The sequence below is a fragment of the Gobius niger genome (genome assembly GCF_951799975.1).
Source record: "Gobius niger genome assembly, chromosome: 5".
Taxonomy (NCBI): Eukaryota; Metazoa; Chordata; class Actinopteri; order Gobiiformes; family Gobiidae; genus Gobius; species Gobius niger.
Window position 1 is genome coordinate 72613 of NC_136856.1, and position 13997 is coordinate 86609.

The 13997-nt window shown below is 45.8% G+C and overlaps 1 protein-coding gene across 1 annotated transcript in view; it reads right to left on the reverse strand.

Annotated features, from left to right (window-relative positions):
- The window catches only part of LOC306963514 (uncharacterized protein), a 54674-nt gene extending 41419 nt beyond the window's left edge, over positions 1–13255 (reverse strand). Inside the window, exon 1 of the mRNA XM_079557087.1 lies at positions 13119–13255. Coding sequence (XP_079413213.1) covers positions 13119–13153 — 35 coding nt within the window. The 5' untranslated portion in view covers positions 13154–13255. The remainder of the gene's footprint in view (positions 1–13118) is intronic.
- Between the last annotated feature and the right edge of the window lie 742 nt (positions 13256–13997).

The window sequence follows — 13997 nt, forward strand, 5'->3', positions numbered from 1 at the left end:
CATTTGAGGTTCATTTTATTCCCCTGGGACTGACCTGGCTCCTCTTCATCTGAGCGGCAGAGACGAACAGAAGAAGAACTTAGGAAAGTCTGGGATGTGAATCATGTTGTATCAGTCGTTGAGGTTTGTGTCGCTCGATACAGATCAGTGATCAGGAGTGACGTATGTTAAAGGTGATGTATTGATAAAAACAGACCTTTATGTGCGTTTAAGCTGATGTCAGTACGACTGTGGTTTTAGGAGAATCCCAGCCCTGCCAGAACACACTGGTCCTCCTCTTCACAGACGAGAGGAGTTCACAGACGAGAGGAGTTCACAGACGAGAGGAGTTCACAGACGAGAGGAGTTCACAGACGAGAGGAGTTCACAGACGAGAGGAGTTCATGTGAATGATCAAAGTCTCAAACGTAGGAGAATTCAACACCAATGTGTAACTTTTCATTCAATGTGCTTTTGGAATGAGAAAAAACAAGTTTGATCGACGACAACAAGAAGAAAATCCTCTGAGATAAAGCTGGTCCATATTTGTTAAATATATTTAACAAGATACTTATGAGTGGTTCATTTGGGTCCTGACTGTGATTGGATCGATATAAAACTCTTTTAGATCTGACTGGCTTAAGAACAAAACGCAGGAGTGTGCGGCATGGTAGAAGGTCCCGGGTTCGATTCCCACCAGGACGGGGCCTTTCTGTGTGGAGTTTGCATGTTCTCCCCGTGTCTGCGTAGGTTTCCTCCGGGTACTCCGGTGTCCCCTACCACTAAAAACATGTACAATAGGTGAATCCTCCAGCCAGGTGATTCTGACCATCAGCCTGGCTCCACATCATGGAGGTGGGTCCCCGGGCGCGGCACGGCCGTCGACCACTGCTCCTGACGGGTCGCCCACTGCTCCTCACGGGTCGACCACTGCTCCTTACGGGTCGACCACTGCTCCTTACGGGTCGACCACTGCTCCTCACGGGTCGACCACTGCTCCTTACGGGTCGACCACTGCTCCTGACGGGTCGCCCACTGCTCCTCACGGGTCGACCACTGCTCCTTACGGGTCGACCACTGCTCCTTACGGGTCGACCACTGCTCCTCACGGGTCGACCACGGCTCCTTACAGGTCGACCACTGCTCCTGACGGGTCGACCACTGCTCCTCACGGGTCGACCACTGCTCCTTACGGGTCGACCACTGCTCCTCACAGGTCGACCACTGCTCCTCACGGGTCGACCACTGCTCCTCACGGGTCGACCACTGCTCCTCACGGGTCGACCACTGCTCCTCACGGGTCGACCACTGCTCCTCACGGGTCGACCACTGCTCCTCACGGGTCGACCACTGCTCCTCACGGGTCGACCACTGCTCCTTACGGGTCGACCACTGCTCCTCACGGGTCGACCACTGCTCCTCACGGGTCGACCACTGCTCGTCACGGGTCGACCACTGCTCCTCACGGGTCGACCACTGCTCCTTACAGGTCGACCACTGCTCCTCACGGGTCGACCACTGCTCCTCACGGGTCGACCACTGCTCCTCACGGGTCGACCACTGCTCCTCACGGGTCGACCACTGCTCGTCACGGGTCGACCACTGCTCCTCATGGGTCGACCACTGCTCCTTACGGGTCGACCACTGCTCCTCACGGGTCGACCACGGCTCCTTACAGGTCGACCACTGCTCCTGACGGGTCGACCACTGCTCCTCACGGGTCGACCACTGCTCCTTACGGGTCGACCACTGCTCCTCACGGGTCGACCACTGCTCCTCACGGGTCGACCACTGCTCCTCACAGGTCGACCACTGCTCCTCACGGGTCGACCACTGCTCCTTACGGGTCGACCACTGCTCCTCACGGGTCGACCACGGCTCCTCACGGGTCGACCACTGCTCCTCACGGGTCGACCACTGCTCCTCACGGGTCGACCACTGCTCCTCACGGGTCGACCACTGCTCCTTACGGGTCGACCACTGCTCCTTACGGGTCGACCACTGCTCCTCACGGGTCGACCACTGCTCCTCACGGGTCGACCACTGCTCCTTACGGGTCGACCACTGCTCCTTACGGGTCGACCACTGCTCCTCACGGGTCGACCACTGCTCCTTACGGGTCGACCACTGCTCCTCATGGGTCGACCACTGCTCCTCACGGGTCGACCACTGCTCCTCACGGGTCGACCACTGCTCCTCACGGGTCGACCACTGCTCCTTACGGGTCGACCACTGCTCCTTACGGGTCGACCACTGCTCCTCACGGGTCGACCACTGCTCCTCACGGGTCGACCACTGCTCCTTACGGGTCGACCACTGCTCCTTATGGGTCGACCACTGCTCCTTATGGGTCGACCACTGCTCCTTACGGGTCGACCACTGCTCCTCACGGGTCGACCACTGCTCCTTACGGGTCGACCACTGCTCCTTATGGGTCGACCACTGCTCCTTACGGGTCGACCACTGCTCCTCACGGGTCGACCACTGCTCCTCACGGGTCGACCACTGCTCCTGACGGGTCGACCACTGCTCCTCACGGGTCGACCACTGCTCCTCACGGGTCGACCACTGCTCGTCACGGGTCGACCACTGCTCCTCACGGGTCGACCACTGCTCCTTACAGGTCGACCACTGCTCCTTACGGGTCGACCACTGCTCCTTACGGGTCGACCACTGCTCCTTACGGGTCGACCACTGCTCCTCACGGGTCGACCACTGCTCCTTACGGGTCGACCACTGCTCCTCACGGGTCGACCACTGCTCCTCACGGGTCGACCACTGCTCCTTACGGGTCGACCACTGCTCCTCACGGGTCGACCACTGCTCCTTACGGGTCGACCACTGCTCCTCATGGGTCGACCACTGCTCCTCATGGGTCGACCACTGCTCCTGACGGGTCGACCACTGCTCCTCACGGGTCGACCACTGCTCCTCACGGGTCGACCACTGCTCCTCACGGGTCGACCACTGCTCCTGACGGGTCGACCACTGCTCCTCACGGGTCGACCACTGCTCCTTACGGGTCGACCACTTCTCCTGAAGGGTCGACCACTGCTCCTCACGGGTCGACCACTGCTCCTCATGGGTCGACCACTGCTCCTTACGGGTCGACCACTGCTCCTCACGGGTCGACCACTGCTCCTCACGGGTCGACCACTGCTCCTTACGGGTCGACCACTGCTCCTGACGGGTCGACCACTGCTCGTCACGGGTCGACCACTGCTCCTTACGGGTCGACCACTGCTCCTCACGGGTCGACCACTGCTCGTCACGGGTCGACCACTGCTCCTTACGGGTCGACCACTGCTCCTCACGGGTCGACCACTGCTCGTCACGGGTCGACCACTGCTCCTGACGGGTCGACCACTGCTCCTCACGGGTCGACCACTTCTCCTCACGGGTCGACCACTGCTCCTGACGGGTCGACCACTGCTCCTCACGGGTCGACCACTGCTCCTCACGGGTCGACCACTGCTCGTCACGGGTCGACCACTGCTCCTCACGGGTCGACCACTGCTCCTTACGGGTCGACCACTGCTCCTTACGGGTCGACCACTGCTCGTCACGGGTCGACCACTGCTCCTCACGGGTCGACCACTGCTCCTTACGGGTCGCCCACTGCTCCTTACGGGTCGCCCCAGCGGCATCGAAGGATGGGTTAAATGCAGGGGACAAATTTCCCTACAGGGACAACAAAGTATCCAAACAAAGGAGTGGAGGAATCCTGCCTTTGTTCAGTGCTCTGGAAACATCTGTTTGCATCTGTCCAACATCCCCGCACAGAGCACAGAGCTGCTGTTATTTAACAAGGAGGGGCCTCATTTTCAGGTTTACAAGCGACGGCACAAAATGAGTTTGTCTGTGGTGACAGTTTGTGTCAAGATATAAGATATATAAGATATAAAGGATATAAAAGATCGTCTCCTGGAGCCGCCACCTTAACGTGGTGGAGGGAGTGAGCGCCCGAATGATCCTGGAGCTCTGTGGTCGGGGCTTCGTGTCCCAGGGCAAACAGGTCCTATAGTTGACAGGTCAGAAGCTCCTTATGAGAGACCAACAGAACCATGTCCGTCTGTGGACCCCCCACCTGCAGGAGGAGCCATGAGGAGCTGGTGCTATGAGATCTGGGCAGCTCCAACAACAGCCCCCACGACCCGGCAAAGGACAAGTGGAAGAAAAAGGATGGATGACATAAGATATAAGTCTACAGCCGTGAGTAAAACTACAAACAAACACTCAGATTTAAGGGAACGTCTCTTCTGTGGCTTCATTCACATTCTTTGTCAGACAACATTAAGTATTTAAGGAGCACAGATGTGAGTATTACAGATGTGTGAACAGACACAGGAAGAGGACACAGAGGTCAGAGGTCGTGGGACAGGAAGTGCAGCATCTCTACAGTTCACTGTGACACACTTTTTTAACTGAGTGGAGTTTCTCCCTGTGTCTGCGTCCCCCATCAACAGAAAACATGCACAATAGGTGAATATTCATTTCGCAGCATGGTGGCACAGTGGTTAGCACTCGTACTTCACACACAGGTCCCGGGTTCGATTCCCATGTGGACAAGGCCTTTCTTTGTGGAGTTTGCATGTTCTCCTCGTGTCTGTGTCGCGTTTCCTCCGGGTACTCCAGTTTCCCCTACCACTAAAACATGTACAAGAGGTTCCCTTCTGGGGCCAGGACTCCCCTGAAAAAGAGATTCTCAGTGGAACTTTTTTCTTTGCTCTTTTGGTTTTACAATGTCACTGTAAAAGAAAAGCCTTTCCTTGAGTTTCATGTTAATGAACCACTTAATTAATAATGACCCACTGAACCCAGAGCATTTGCTCCACTTCGGTTTTATCCTTTTTGTCACATTTTTTAAGTGTTTTTATTGTTTTTCTTGTGATTTTTTTTTTCGTTGAGTGAACAATATTGAGATAAACGGTAATATTGAGATAAACGGTAATATTGAGATAAACGGTAATATCGAGATAAACGGTAATATCGAGATAAACGGTAATATCGAGATAAACGGTAATATTGAGATAAACGGTAATATCGAGATAAACGGTAATATCGAGATAAACGGTAATATTGAGATAAACGGTAATATCGAGATAAACGGTAATATCGAGATAAACGGTAATATCGAGATAAACGGTAAAATTGAGATAAACGGTAATATTGAGATAAACGGTAATATCAAGATAAACGGTAATATTGAGATAAACGGTAATATTGAGATAAACGGTAATATTGAGATAAACGGTAATATCGAGATAAACGGTAATATTGAGATAAACGGTAATATTGAGATAAACGGTAATATCGAGATAAACGGTAATATTGAGATAAACGGTAATATCGAGATCTCCATTTTCATTGGTTCTCCTCAATAATCCTGTTTCTCAGCATTGACTCCGAGCCTCCTGTCCTTCCCGCTCTGTGTTCAGTGTTGTCCCGCTCCGAGTTACACTCGGGACCAGAGAGATGGACGATTTATTAAAGGTGACTCATCTCTCGCCTCCGTCTCTCAGTGTTTACATAGTTTTAGCGTCACGTGACCTGCTCCTCAGCTGCAGCTCATGCTCAAATAAGGCTCGGAGTCCGGACACTCAGCCCTGTGAGAAACTCGACTTATGGAGCTTTAATATCGAGGTCATTAAACACGTGCCTTAAACACTCTGTGTCTGCATTACACAAACACACGGAGCTGTTATGAGGGATCTGATTATTCTCTCGAACCAAAATCCCTCTGAGCAAATCTTTGTAACTTTTTATTCTTAATCTATATCAATGATTTAAGAGATGTTTGTAAAAATGCTCTGCCGCTCATGTTTGCAGACGATACATGTCTTCTATTATCTCACTCTAACTTTGACATATTGATAAGAGAAGCAAATGAATTACAAAATATTTCTAAATGGTTTAAAGTAAATCAACTCTCTCTAAATAAAGTAACTTTGTGATTGTTAAAACAAAAAACAAAGGAGATTATCAAAAGGACATAGAAGTATTAATTGATGGCTTCAAAATTAGCAAAGTGAATCAAACCAAATTCTTAGGTGTCATTGTCGACCAAAAGCTAACCTGGAAACATCATACTCAACATGTTTGCAGAGAAATAATGAAATCTGTTGGTATACTGTGTTGGGGATCTGTTTTGTTTTCTGCTCCCCCTCCCTTTTTCTGTTTTGTGCAGGACGTGTGTGACAGGGGGCGTGGCTGGGTGTGACAGGGGGCGTGGCTGGGTGTGACGGGGGGCGTGGCTGGGTGTGACAGGGGGCGTGGCTGGGTGTGACAGGGGGCGTGGCTGGATGTGACAGGGGGCGTGGCTGGGTGTGACAGGGGGCGTGGCTGGGTGTGACGGGGGGCGTGGCTGGGTGTGACAGGGGGCGTGGCTGGCTCCTCCAGGGGAATGAGGCACACCTGTATCAACTCCACTAATTTCAGTCTTCAAGACCCCGGGCTGCACACCACTTCTCTGCCACATTATTCTGTCTAGTTGGTAGAGTTCTGTGTTCAGTGAAAGCTGAAAACTATTTCTTGGATTCTAATGTTTGTTCCCTGTGTTCAGGTGCCTCTCCTGGAGGGTCTTTTCTACCCAACCTATCGGCCAGCCAGCTCCCTGTCTCCACTGCCCATCCTGCCTCCAGTCCGGAAATACATTTTTGAACTGTTTTGTCTCCGGCTCTGCTTTGGGGTTGCTATACAAACCACAACATACTGAGTAGTTCATACTTCATGTATGATAACATTATATTATAGTTTAATTTATCCACACATTATGTTTGGAGTGCCGCATGCCAAACATATCTAAATAAGATGTTAATAATACAAAAGAAATTCTTAAGAATCATGAATAATTCAAATAGATTCTCTTCATCTGCTTCTCTTTTCATAAAATATAACATTCTAACAATAATGTTAACATCTATTGCATAAATATCTTTATAAGTTTGTGAATATGCCCAATGTTATGCCCAGAGTTTTAACAACTTTTTAATGATTCTTCAGATGTTCATGCCGACTCCACCAGGCGCTGCAAAGTCTTCCCTTTGTAGAACTACGACCAATCAAATACAGAGGGCCTTCCCTCATTTAGCCCCCGCTCTAAAGACTACAGCTCATTTAGCCCCGCTCTAAAGACTATAGCTACTATAAAAATAATGATCTGTAAATAAGTTTAGACCGTTCAGTAGGTACATTTAAACGCTCGTGTCATTGTGACCATTGTCTTGCTTGTTCATGTCATTTTATGCCTGTTTAATATGATTTTGGGAGGTGGTTTTACCTCATGGTCTCACTCTCTCCTGCACAGCATTTTTATCTTCTTTAATGTACCTGCAAACTTGTATTTTTAATGTTATATGTGCAAATAAAAAATCAAATCAAATCTACTAATGTATCAACAGAATAAAAACATTTAAAGCTGGTTCTTGGTCTCGATGTTTAAAAGAAAACATGAAATGACAGAAAACACTTTTCTTCCTCATATGATGTTGATCTAAATGATTAAAGCAAACGTTTCACACCTGAGCAGATCTGAATCCTTTTATAAACACAAGCAAACCAACAAATCTGAGTTTAGTTGATTATTTCCTCAATAATTGGAAGTAAACTGTACTTTGAGGAGAAATAAAGACACTCAGCAACTAAAATGTGGGTACAAAAGGGGGGGTTCTTGTCTTTACTGTGAACAGAAGCTTGTTAGAAAACTGTAGATCTTTTGTTGGATCTATTGTTTGCGCCTCAGAGTCCATGAATGAGATTAGCAGATTACAGCCGGGATTATGAGGTTCATTCATGTCCCAGAGCCCGGTCCTGACGTCAGCGCCAGATCCTTCGGTCTGAACGAGATGCTCAGGACGAGACGCAGGATCAAGGTCCGGCAGCTAACGAGATTAAAGCAAACACTCGGCTCGAACGTCGGAAACATCACGGGAGGCGGAGGCGGAGCTTATCACAGACACTTTCATTTCAGTCATTTAAACTGAGCTGGAGGAGGAACCAGCGCCACCGCTCAGATCTGCTGAATCTAAACTTCTGCCTGACGCCCGAGAGGAGACTCTGGTCAGGATCCTCCAGCCTGAGCAGGAAAACTGTCACTGACACTTTATTAACATGTGAAAAACCAGCCACATGTTCCCTCTCTCTGCAGCAATCACATACGTGTCACACACGTGTCACATACGTGTCACACACGTGTCACACACGTGTCACATACGTGTCACACACGTAGCCTTGGGCTAATTTCCATCCGTCGTCCCCCATGTGCATCTCAAACTCACTCACATTCATCCTGGCCTATTGTACATGTTTTAGTGGTAGGGGAAACTGGAGTACCCGGAAGAAACCTACACAGACACGGGGAGAACATGCAAACTCCACACAGAAAGGCCCCGTCACGGTGGGAATCGAACCCAGGACCTTCTAGCTGTGAAGCATGATCGCTAACCACTGTGCCACCGTACTGTCTCCTCTTTGACCTCATGTCTCTGGGTTAAAGCTGAAGTCTCCTCCTCTTTGACCTCATGTCTCTGGGTTAAAGCTGAAGTCTCCTCCTCTTTGACCTCATGTCTCTGGGTTAAAGTCTCCTCCTCTTTGACCTCATGTCTCTGGGTTAAAGTCTCCTCCTCTCTGTTGTGAAACAACTGTATCGTCAGACTGAAGCAGGTCTGAACACGGACGGGAGTGAGACGTTTGTTATCAGTAATAACAGAGGAGGCAGTGGAAAAATACTACACTGACTCTATGGCAAAGTGAAAACTAAATCCAGGCTAAACTGTACTAAAACATGTACAATAGTTCAGCGAGAGAACAGCCAAGTCATGTCTGATTCCCCCAAACTCAAATGAAACAAACAATGGTACATGACCCACAATGCACTTCTCCTCTCTAAACGATTCATAATAAATAATTTTCCACATGCAACAAAACAAACGTGACCTTAGGTTTCATCCTGTGCTACAAAAGAACACGGAGAGGGAACTGAACTGAATCAAATGATCCGTCCATTCAAGAGGATTCACGGCTCTTTCCGGGAGCCGAGTCTTTGGGATCTGTTCATTTCAAAAGACTGGCTCTTTTTAATCATAGCGTCTCCATAAGACGCCATGGATAAAATGACAAAGCGACTGATATTTACACTTTGAAACACGTGTTTGTGAATCACATCTAATAAAACTGTAACTGTTTCACTTTAGAGTTTGTGGCTCCGCTGTCGTTCAGGGCAGTTCTGGGGAAAAAGAACAATCGATATCGGAGAACCGCTCATCTGCGTCTAAAAGAGCCGGTCGGTCATAATAAACGTCTCATATCCTGTAGAGCAGGTTCCATAAAGGGACAAAACGGTGAAACCCTGAGGTGGCGCCTGTCATAATGCCAAGTGTGAAGTTCCATAAGTTGAAGCTCTTACTTCCAACTCTAAAGCATGAAAACGACAGTGAGTCTCTGAACATACAAGCTTCACCTGGGAACAAAAACTATCCCAATCTTCACAATAACATGTTTAAATATTGTGCTGATTCAATGTTTCTCCATAGATTTCTATGGGACGACGCAATTTCAAGGGTCTTTTTCTCAAAACACATTTTCCCATCACTGTGGCGACACTGAGAGGCTCGGACTAAACAATGTTTGGAAGAGATTTTCAGAGGGATTTTTTAATATCTAATTCTTAGCCTAATTTACTGAGTTTTAAATGTCAAAGAATGAAAACAATAATAGTAATAATAATTTTACAGATGATTTTAAAATTAAACAAGATTTCCAAAATCCCCTTTGAAAAAGTCTTGGAAACTCATTTTTAAATGAAATAAAACCATACATTTGAAAGCAGAAATTTGGGAAATTTCTAGTCATAAAACACATTTTTACATGAAAACATAAAATGACTTAATGCAATATATGTTTTCCTCACATCTATGCAGTAAAAGATCTGTAAAGTTAAACATTTTCCCCGTTCAGCTGCAGCGCCTTAAAGCTGGTGTAAACATGACATATAACGGAACACAACTTTCTTCAGTTGAAAAAGGTTTATGACTGTTATTTTTTATAAAATAGATAAAACAAATATAACCAAAACCAGCGTGGTTAAATATTTCAGTCCTCTCCGAGTTTTCACTGAAAGAACCTGTATATTTTAGACGTTTAAGTGTTTTTGCCACGTGTAAAGTCCACATTGCTTCTGTGTTATAGCGATGAGACATTAGGAAGTGACGAGGTCCAGCCTTTAAAACGAAACCAGATCCAAAGTCAAGAATCTTTGTGTTTAATATGTGACTTAGACTTTAGCTCAGTTATTGTGTCTTTAGTGTAGTTTAGACTTTAGTTTAGTTTAGTTATTGTGTCTTTAGTTTAGTTTAGACTTTAGTTTAGTTTAGTTTAGTTATGGAGCGTTTCCTTACAAGGCCTGAGATCTGTGGGTTTACATCGAAGCCTCGTGAGGAGCGGAGTTTACACACGAGGTAAACAACAATCCTCTGTGTCCTGTAACCGCGGCAACGCTACAGCCGCCAGAAGCAAACAGGGAAACAAAGCCTGCACTTACAAACGGAGCTTCAGGCAGTGCAGGAACGTTTGACCTGCCGTGAAACTGTCGCCATGGAGACCCTCCCCCCCTCAGAGTCACATGATGCAGTCACATGAAAACCACCAGAAGCCGGGACTGTTAATCCAGCTGCTGCACAAACTCGTTTCTAGCTCTGACAATAACATCTGCAGAGACGTGTGTTTTTAAATCAGACGTGTTCGAACGTCCACCTACACATGCACAGGTTCTACAGTTCTTCTCCAGGCTTTACCCAAATCTAAGAGCGTGGCTGAAAACAGTGACAACTAGAAGTAAATGAGAATGAAAAAGCAACAAAAACACAAAACAACAAATGTGATGAAAAAGTGACGTCAATCCAGCAACAACACATGAAAACACAAGGAACACTCTAAGATGTGAAGGTCCTAGCTTTCAAATGAAGCGTTTCACTGGCCATGGATTAAGTGGGGGTTGTCATGGCAAACGTGGCGAGGTTAACCACTATGCCACCGATGCAGATGTGAGATCATTGTTTGTGATCGGGTCTGATATATCTCTCTCGTTTAGTGGCATCATATTAGTTTTATATATTAGTTATACATATTAGTTATATATTAGTTATATATTAGTTATATATTAGTTATACATATTAGTTATATATTAGTTATATTAGTTATACATATTAGTTATATATTAGTTATACATATTAGTTATATATTAGTTATACATATTAGTTATATATTAGTTATACATATTAGTTAAATATTAGTTATATTAGTTATACATATTAGTTATATATTAGTTATACATATTAGTTATATATTAGTTATATTAGTTATACATATTAGTTATATATTAGTTATACATATTAGTTATATATTAGTTATATATTAGTTATATATTAGTTATACATATTAGTTATATATTAGTTATATTAGTTATACATATTAGTTATATATTAGTTATACATATTAGTTATATATTAGTTATACATATTAGTTATATATTAGTTATACATATTAGTTAAATATTAGTTATATATTAGTTATACATATTAGTTAAATATTAGTTATATATTAGTTTTGAGGTTCAGTGATTTCGCACTCACTGCATCACCATGGAAACCACACCTCCGGAGGAGCGCGGCCATGTTGGAGAGACAAAACTAAATAAACTTCCTAAAAAGAGAGTTTGGTCTCAGGGCAGACGCACATGGCCTTAAACAGCTGGTCACCCACTTCCTGTGTGGACAGGAAGTGCCTTCAGGAAACCAACCAGGAAACAGGAGACGTCACATTAAACATCCCACAGACACATTTCCTACAGGGTTATCGTCCGTTCACCTTAAAGAGCTGTTCACCTTAAAGAGCCGTTCACCTTAAAGAGCCGTTCACCTTAAAGAGCCGTTCACCTTAAAGAGCCGTTCACCTTAAAGAGCCGTTCACCTTAAAGAGCCGTTCACCTTAAAGAGCCGTTCACCTTAAAGAGCCGTTCACCTTAAAGAGCCGTTCACCTTAAAGAGCCGTTCACCTTAAATCATTCACCAACAGCATTAAAACCTGGATTTAAAGATAATAAAGGTTTTTTTTTTCAGTTCCTGCTCTCGATACCGGTGGAACCTAAATGTTTTCTGGTTTGGTTAAATGTTTCTAAAGGTAAAGCGCCTCAGTGTAAACCCAGTATTAGAGTTTCTGTGGCGTTAAAAGGTCTTTAATTATATGAAACACATGTGTGACTTTGGAAGGTCTGAAATAACATGATATAGATTCTTTAAGTCATGAGGAGAACATGGCAGAGGTTTGAGGACTTAACCTCTTTACAGGCTTACAGCCTAAAGTAACGCCTCATTTGAAAGCTAAGATTTGAAAAACCTTGTTGCTGTGTTTTGGGTTCAGGAGGGGGTTTAGAGGTTACAGGACGATCAGTCTCTTTGTGAATGAGCGTCATGAGGCTCCAGTTACTGCAGGAATGTCCGACAGTAACGCCGGATCTGCAGCAGATTCTGCCAAAACCGGGAGGAAAAGACGGAGCCAAAACCACAGGCCTGTGTTTAGACAGAACCATCAGAGAGGAATTTAAAACAGGGCTGAAGAAAGACCAAACTAACCCAGCTCCTCTATTCATCATTTCATTACTCGAGTTAAAGTACACACTTCAAATATTACACAGACAAGGGTCAAGTCAAAAGTAAAATCTGTTTAAATGTTTGGAAAAATAACAAACTTTCATCCTTGAATCAAACACGTGGGCAAGTTTACTTTAGACTTAAAGTAAAGTAACAAGACACAAATACAAGTAAAGTATGTCAAACACTGAAGAGCACTGGAGTAAATACTGACCATCTGTTGTGCTGTTATGTACAGTATGTGTGGTAAATACTCTGAGTATACATACATGAACATACCTATGAAGGCATTCATGTGTTTTATAACTGACTCATGTACTGACTCTCTTACCTACACGTGGAACTGAGTTACCGAAATATCTCCTCATGTTAGACTGACATGAGTGGAGTTTTGGAAAGAGGAAAAGGTGAAGAAGAAACATTATTGTCCCATAAAAACATGGGATAAACACACATATCAAAGCCTGCAGTGAAACTCCTCCAGAAATGACTCACTTTCTGGTCTTGAAACATCCTCCATATCCCGACATGGTTCAGCTCTTCAGCGTTTCCCTCATTTAAGCTCCAACAATACACGTTTTCTGTCCTTCAGTCCATTTGGAAAAGTGTCTGTGTGAAGCTGCGGGAGGAGAAACAGGACTGTGAGGAACGAGGAGGAGGAGGAGGAGGAGGAGGAGGAGGAGCGACATGTCCATGAGGCAACGCTGAAGACCAGACTCTGCAGGTCAAATGCAGATGTAAAACTGCTGCTGTCAAATGTGAGGAAATAAAACCTTTTGTTTTACATAAAAATAAGGAACTTTATACATATGAATGGCCAGGTTTAAATGTAGTTTTGTTTTGAGTGGATATTGGCACCCTCCCTCTCTCTTGGTACAGCTGCGTTTTTTCCTTTTTCTGTAGTTTCTGCTCCACATTGTTTCACTGGACACTTTCGTCCGTCTTTGCCGTGGTTTTGTTGAGGTTCAGTGGATTCGTTTACAGAGAGTCCAGGGCCCAAGGCAAGACTTTGAGTTTGGGTTCAAATATAGGAAATGTGGGACATTCCCTGACAGGGAAAATGTTCCATAATCACATTTCTGATGATGATCTGTTTGGAGGAGGAACCTCTGCTTCTGAAGTAAACATCTGGACATATGGATCTCTGCCGTGTTGGTGAGAAGGACCAGGGAGGGATCCTCTCTGCTTTCTGTGAGGTTTTAGACGGCGGAGCATGGACCTCATGGGGTTCAAAAATGAAATTGCAAATTTGGCGCCCCCTCCAGGCCTGGGTCACCTATGCCCAGAGAGAGTCCATAATGGCCAACACCGAACTTATGAGGGAAGTCTCAGAGATTTTTCTCAATATCCTTCATCTGCTGCTCTGGTGTCACT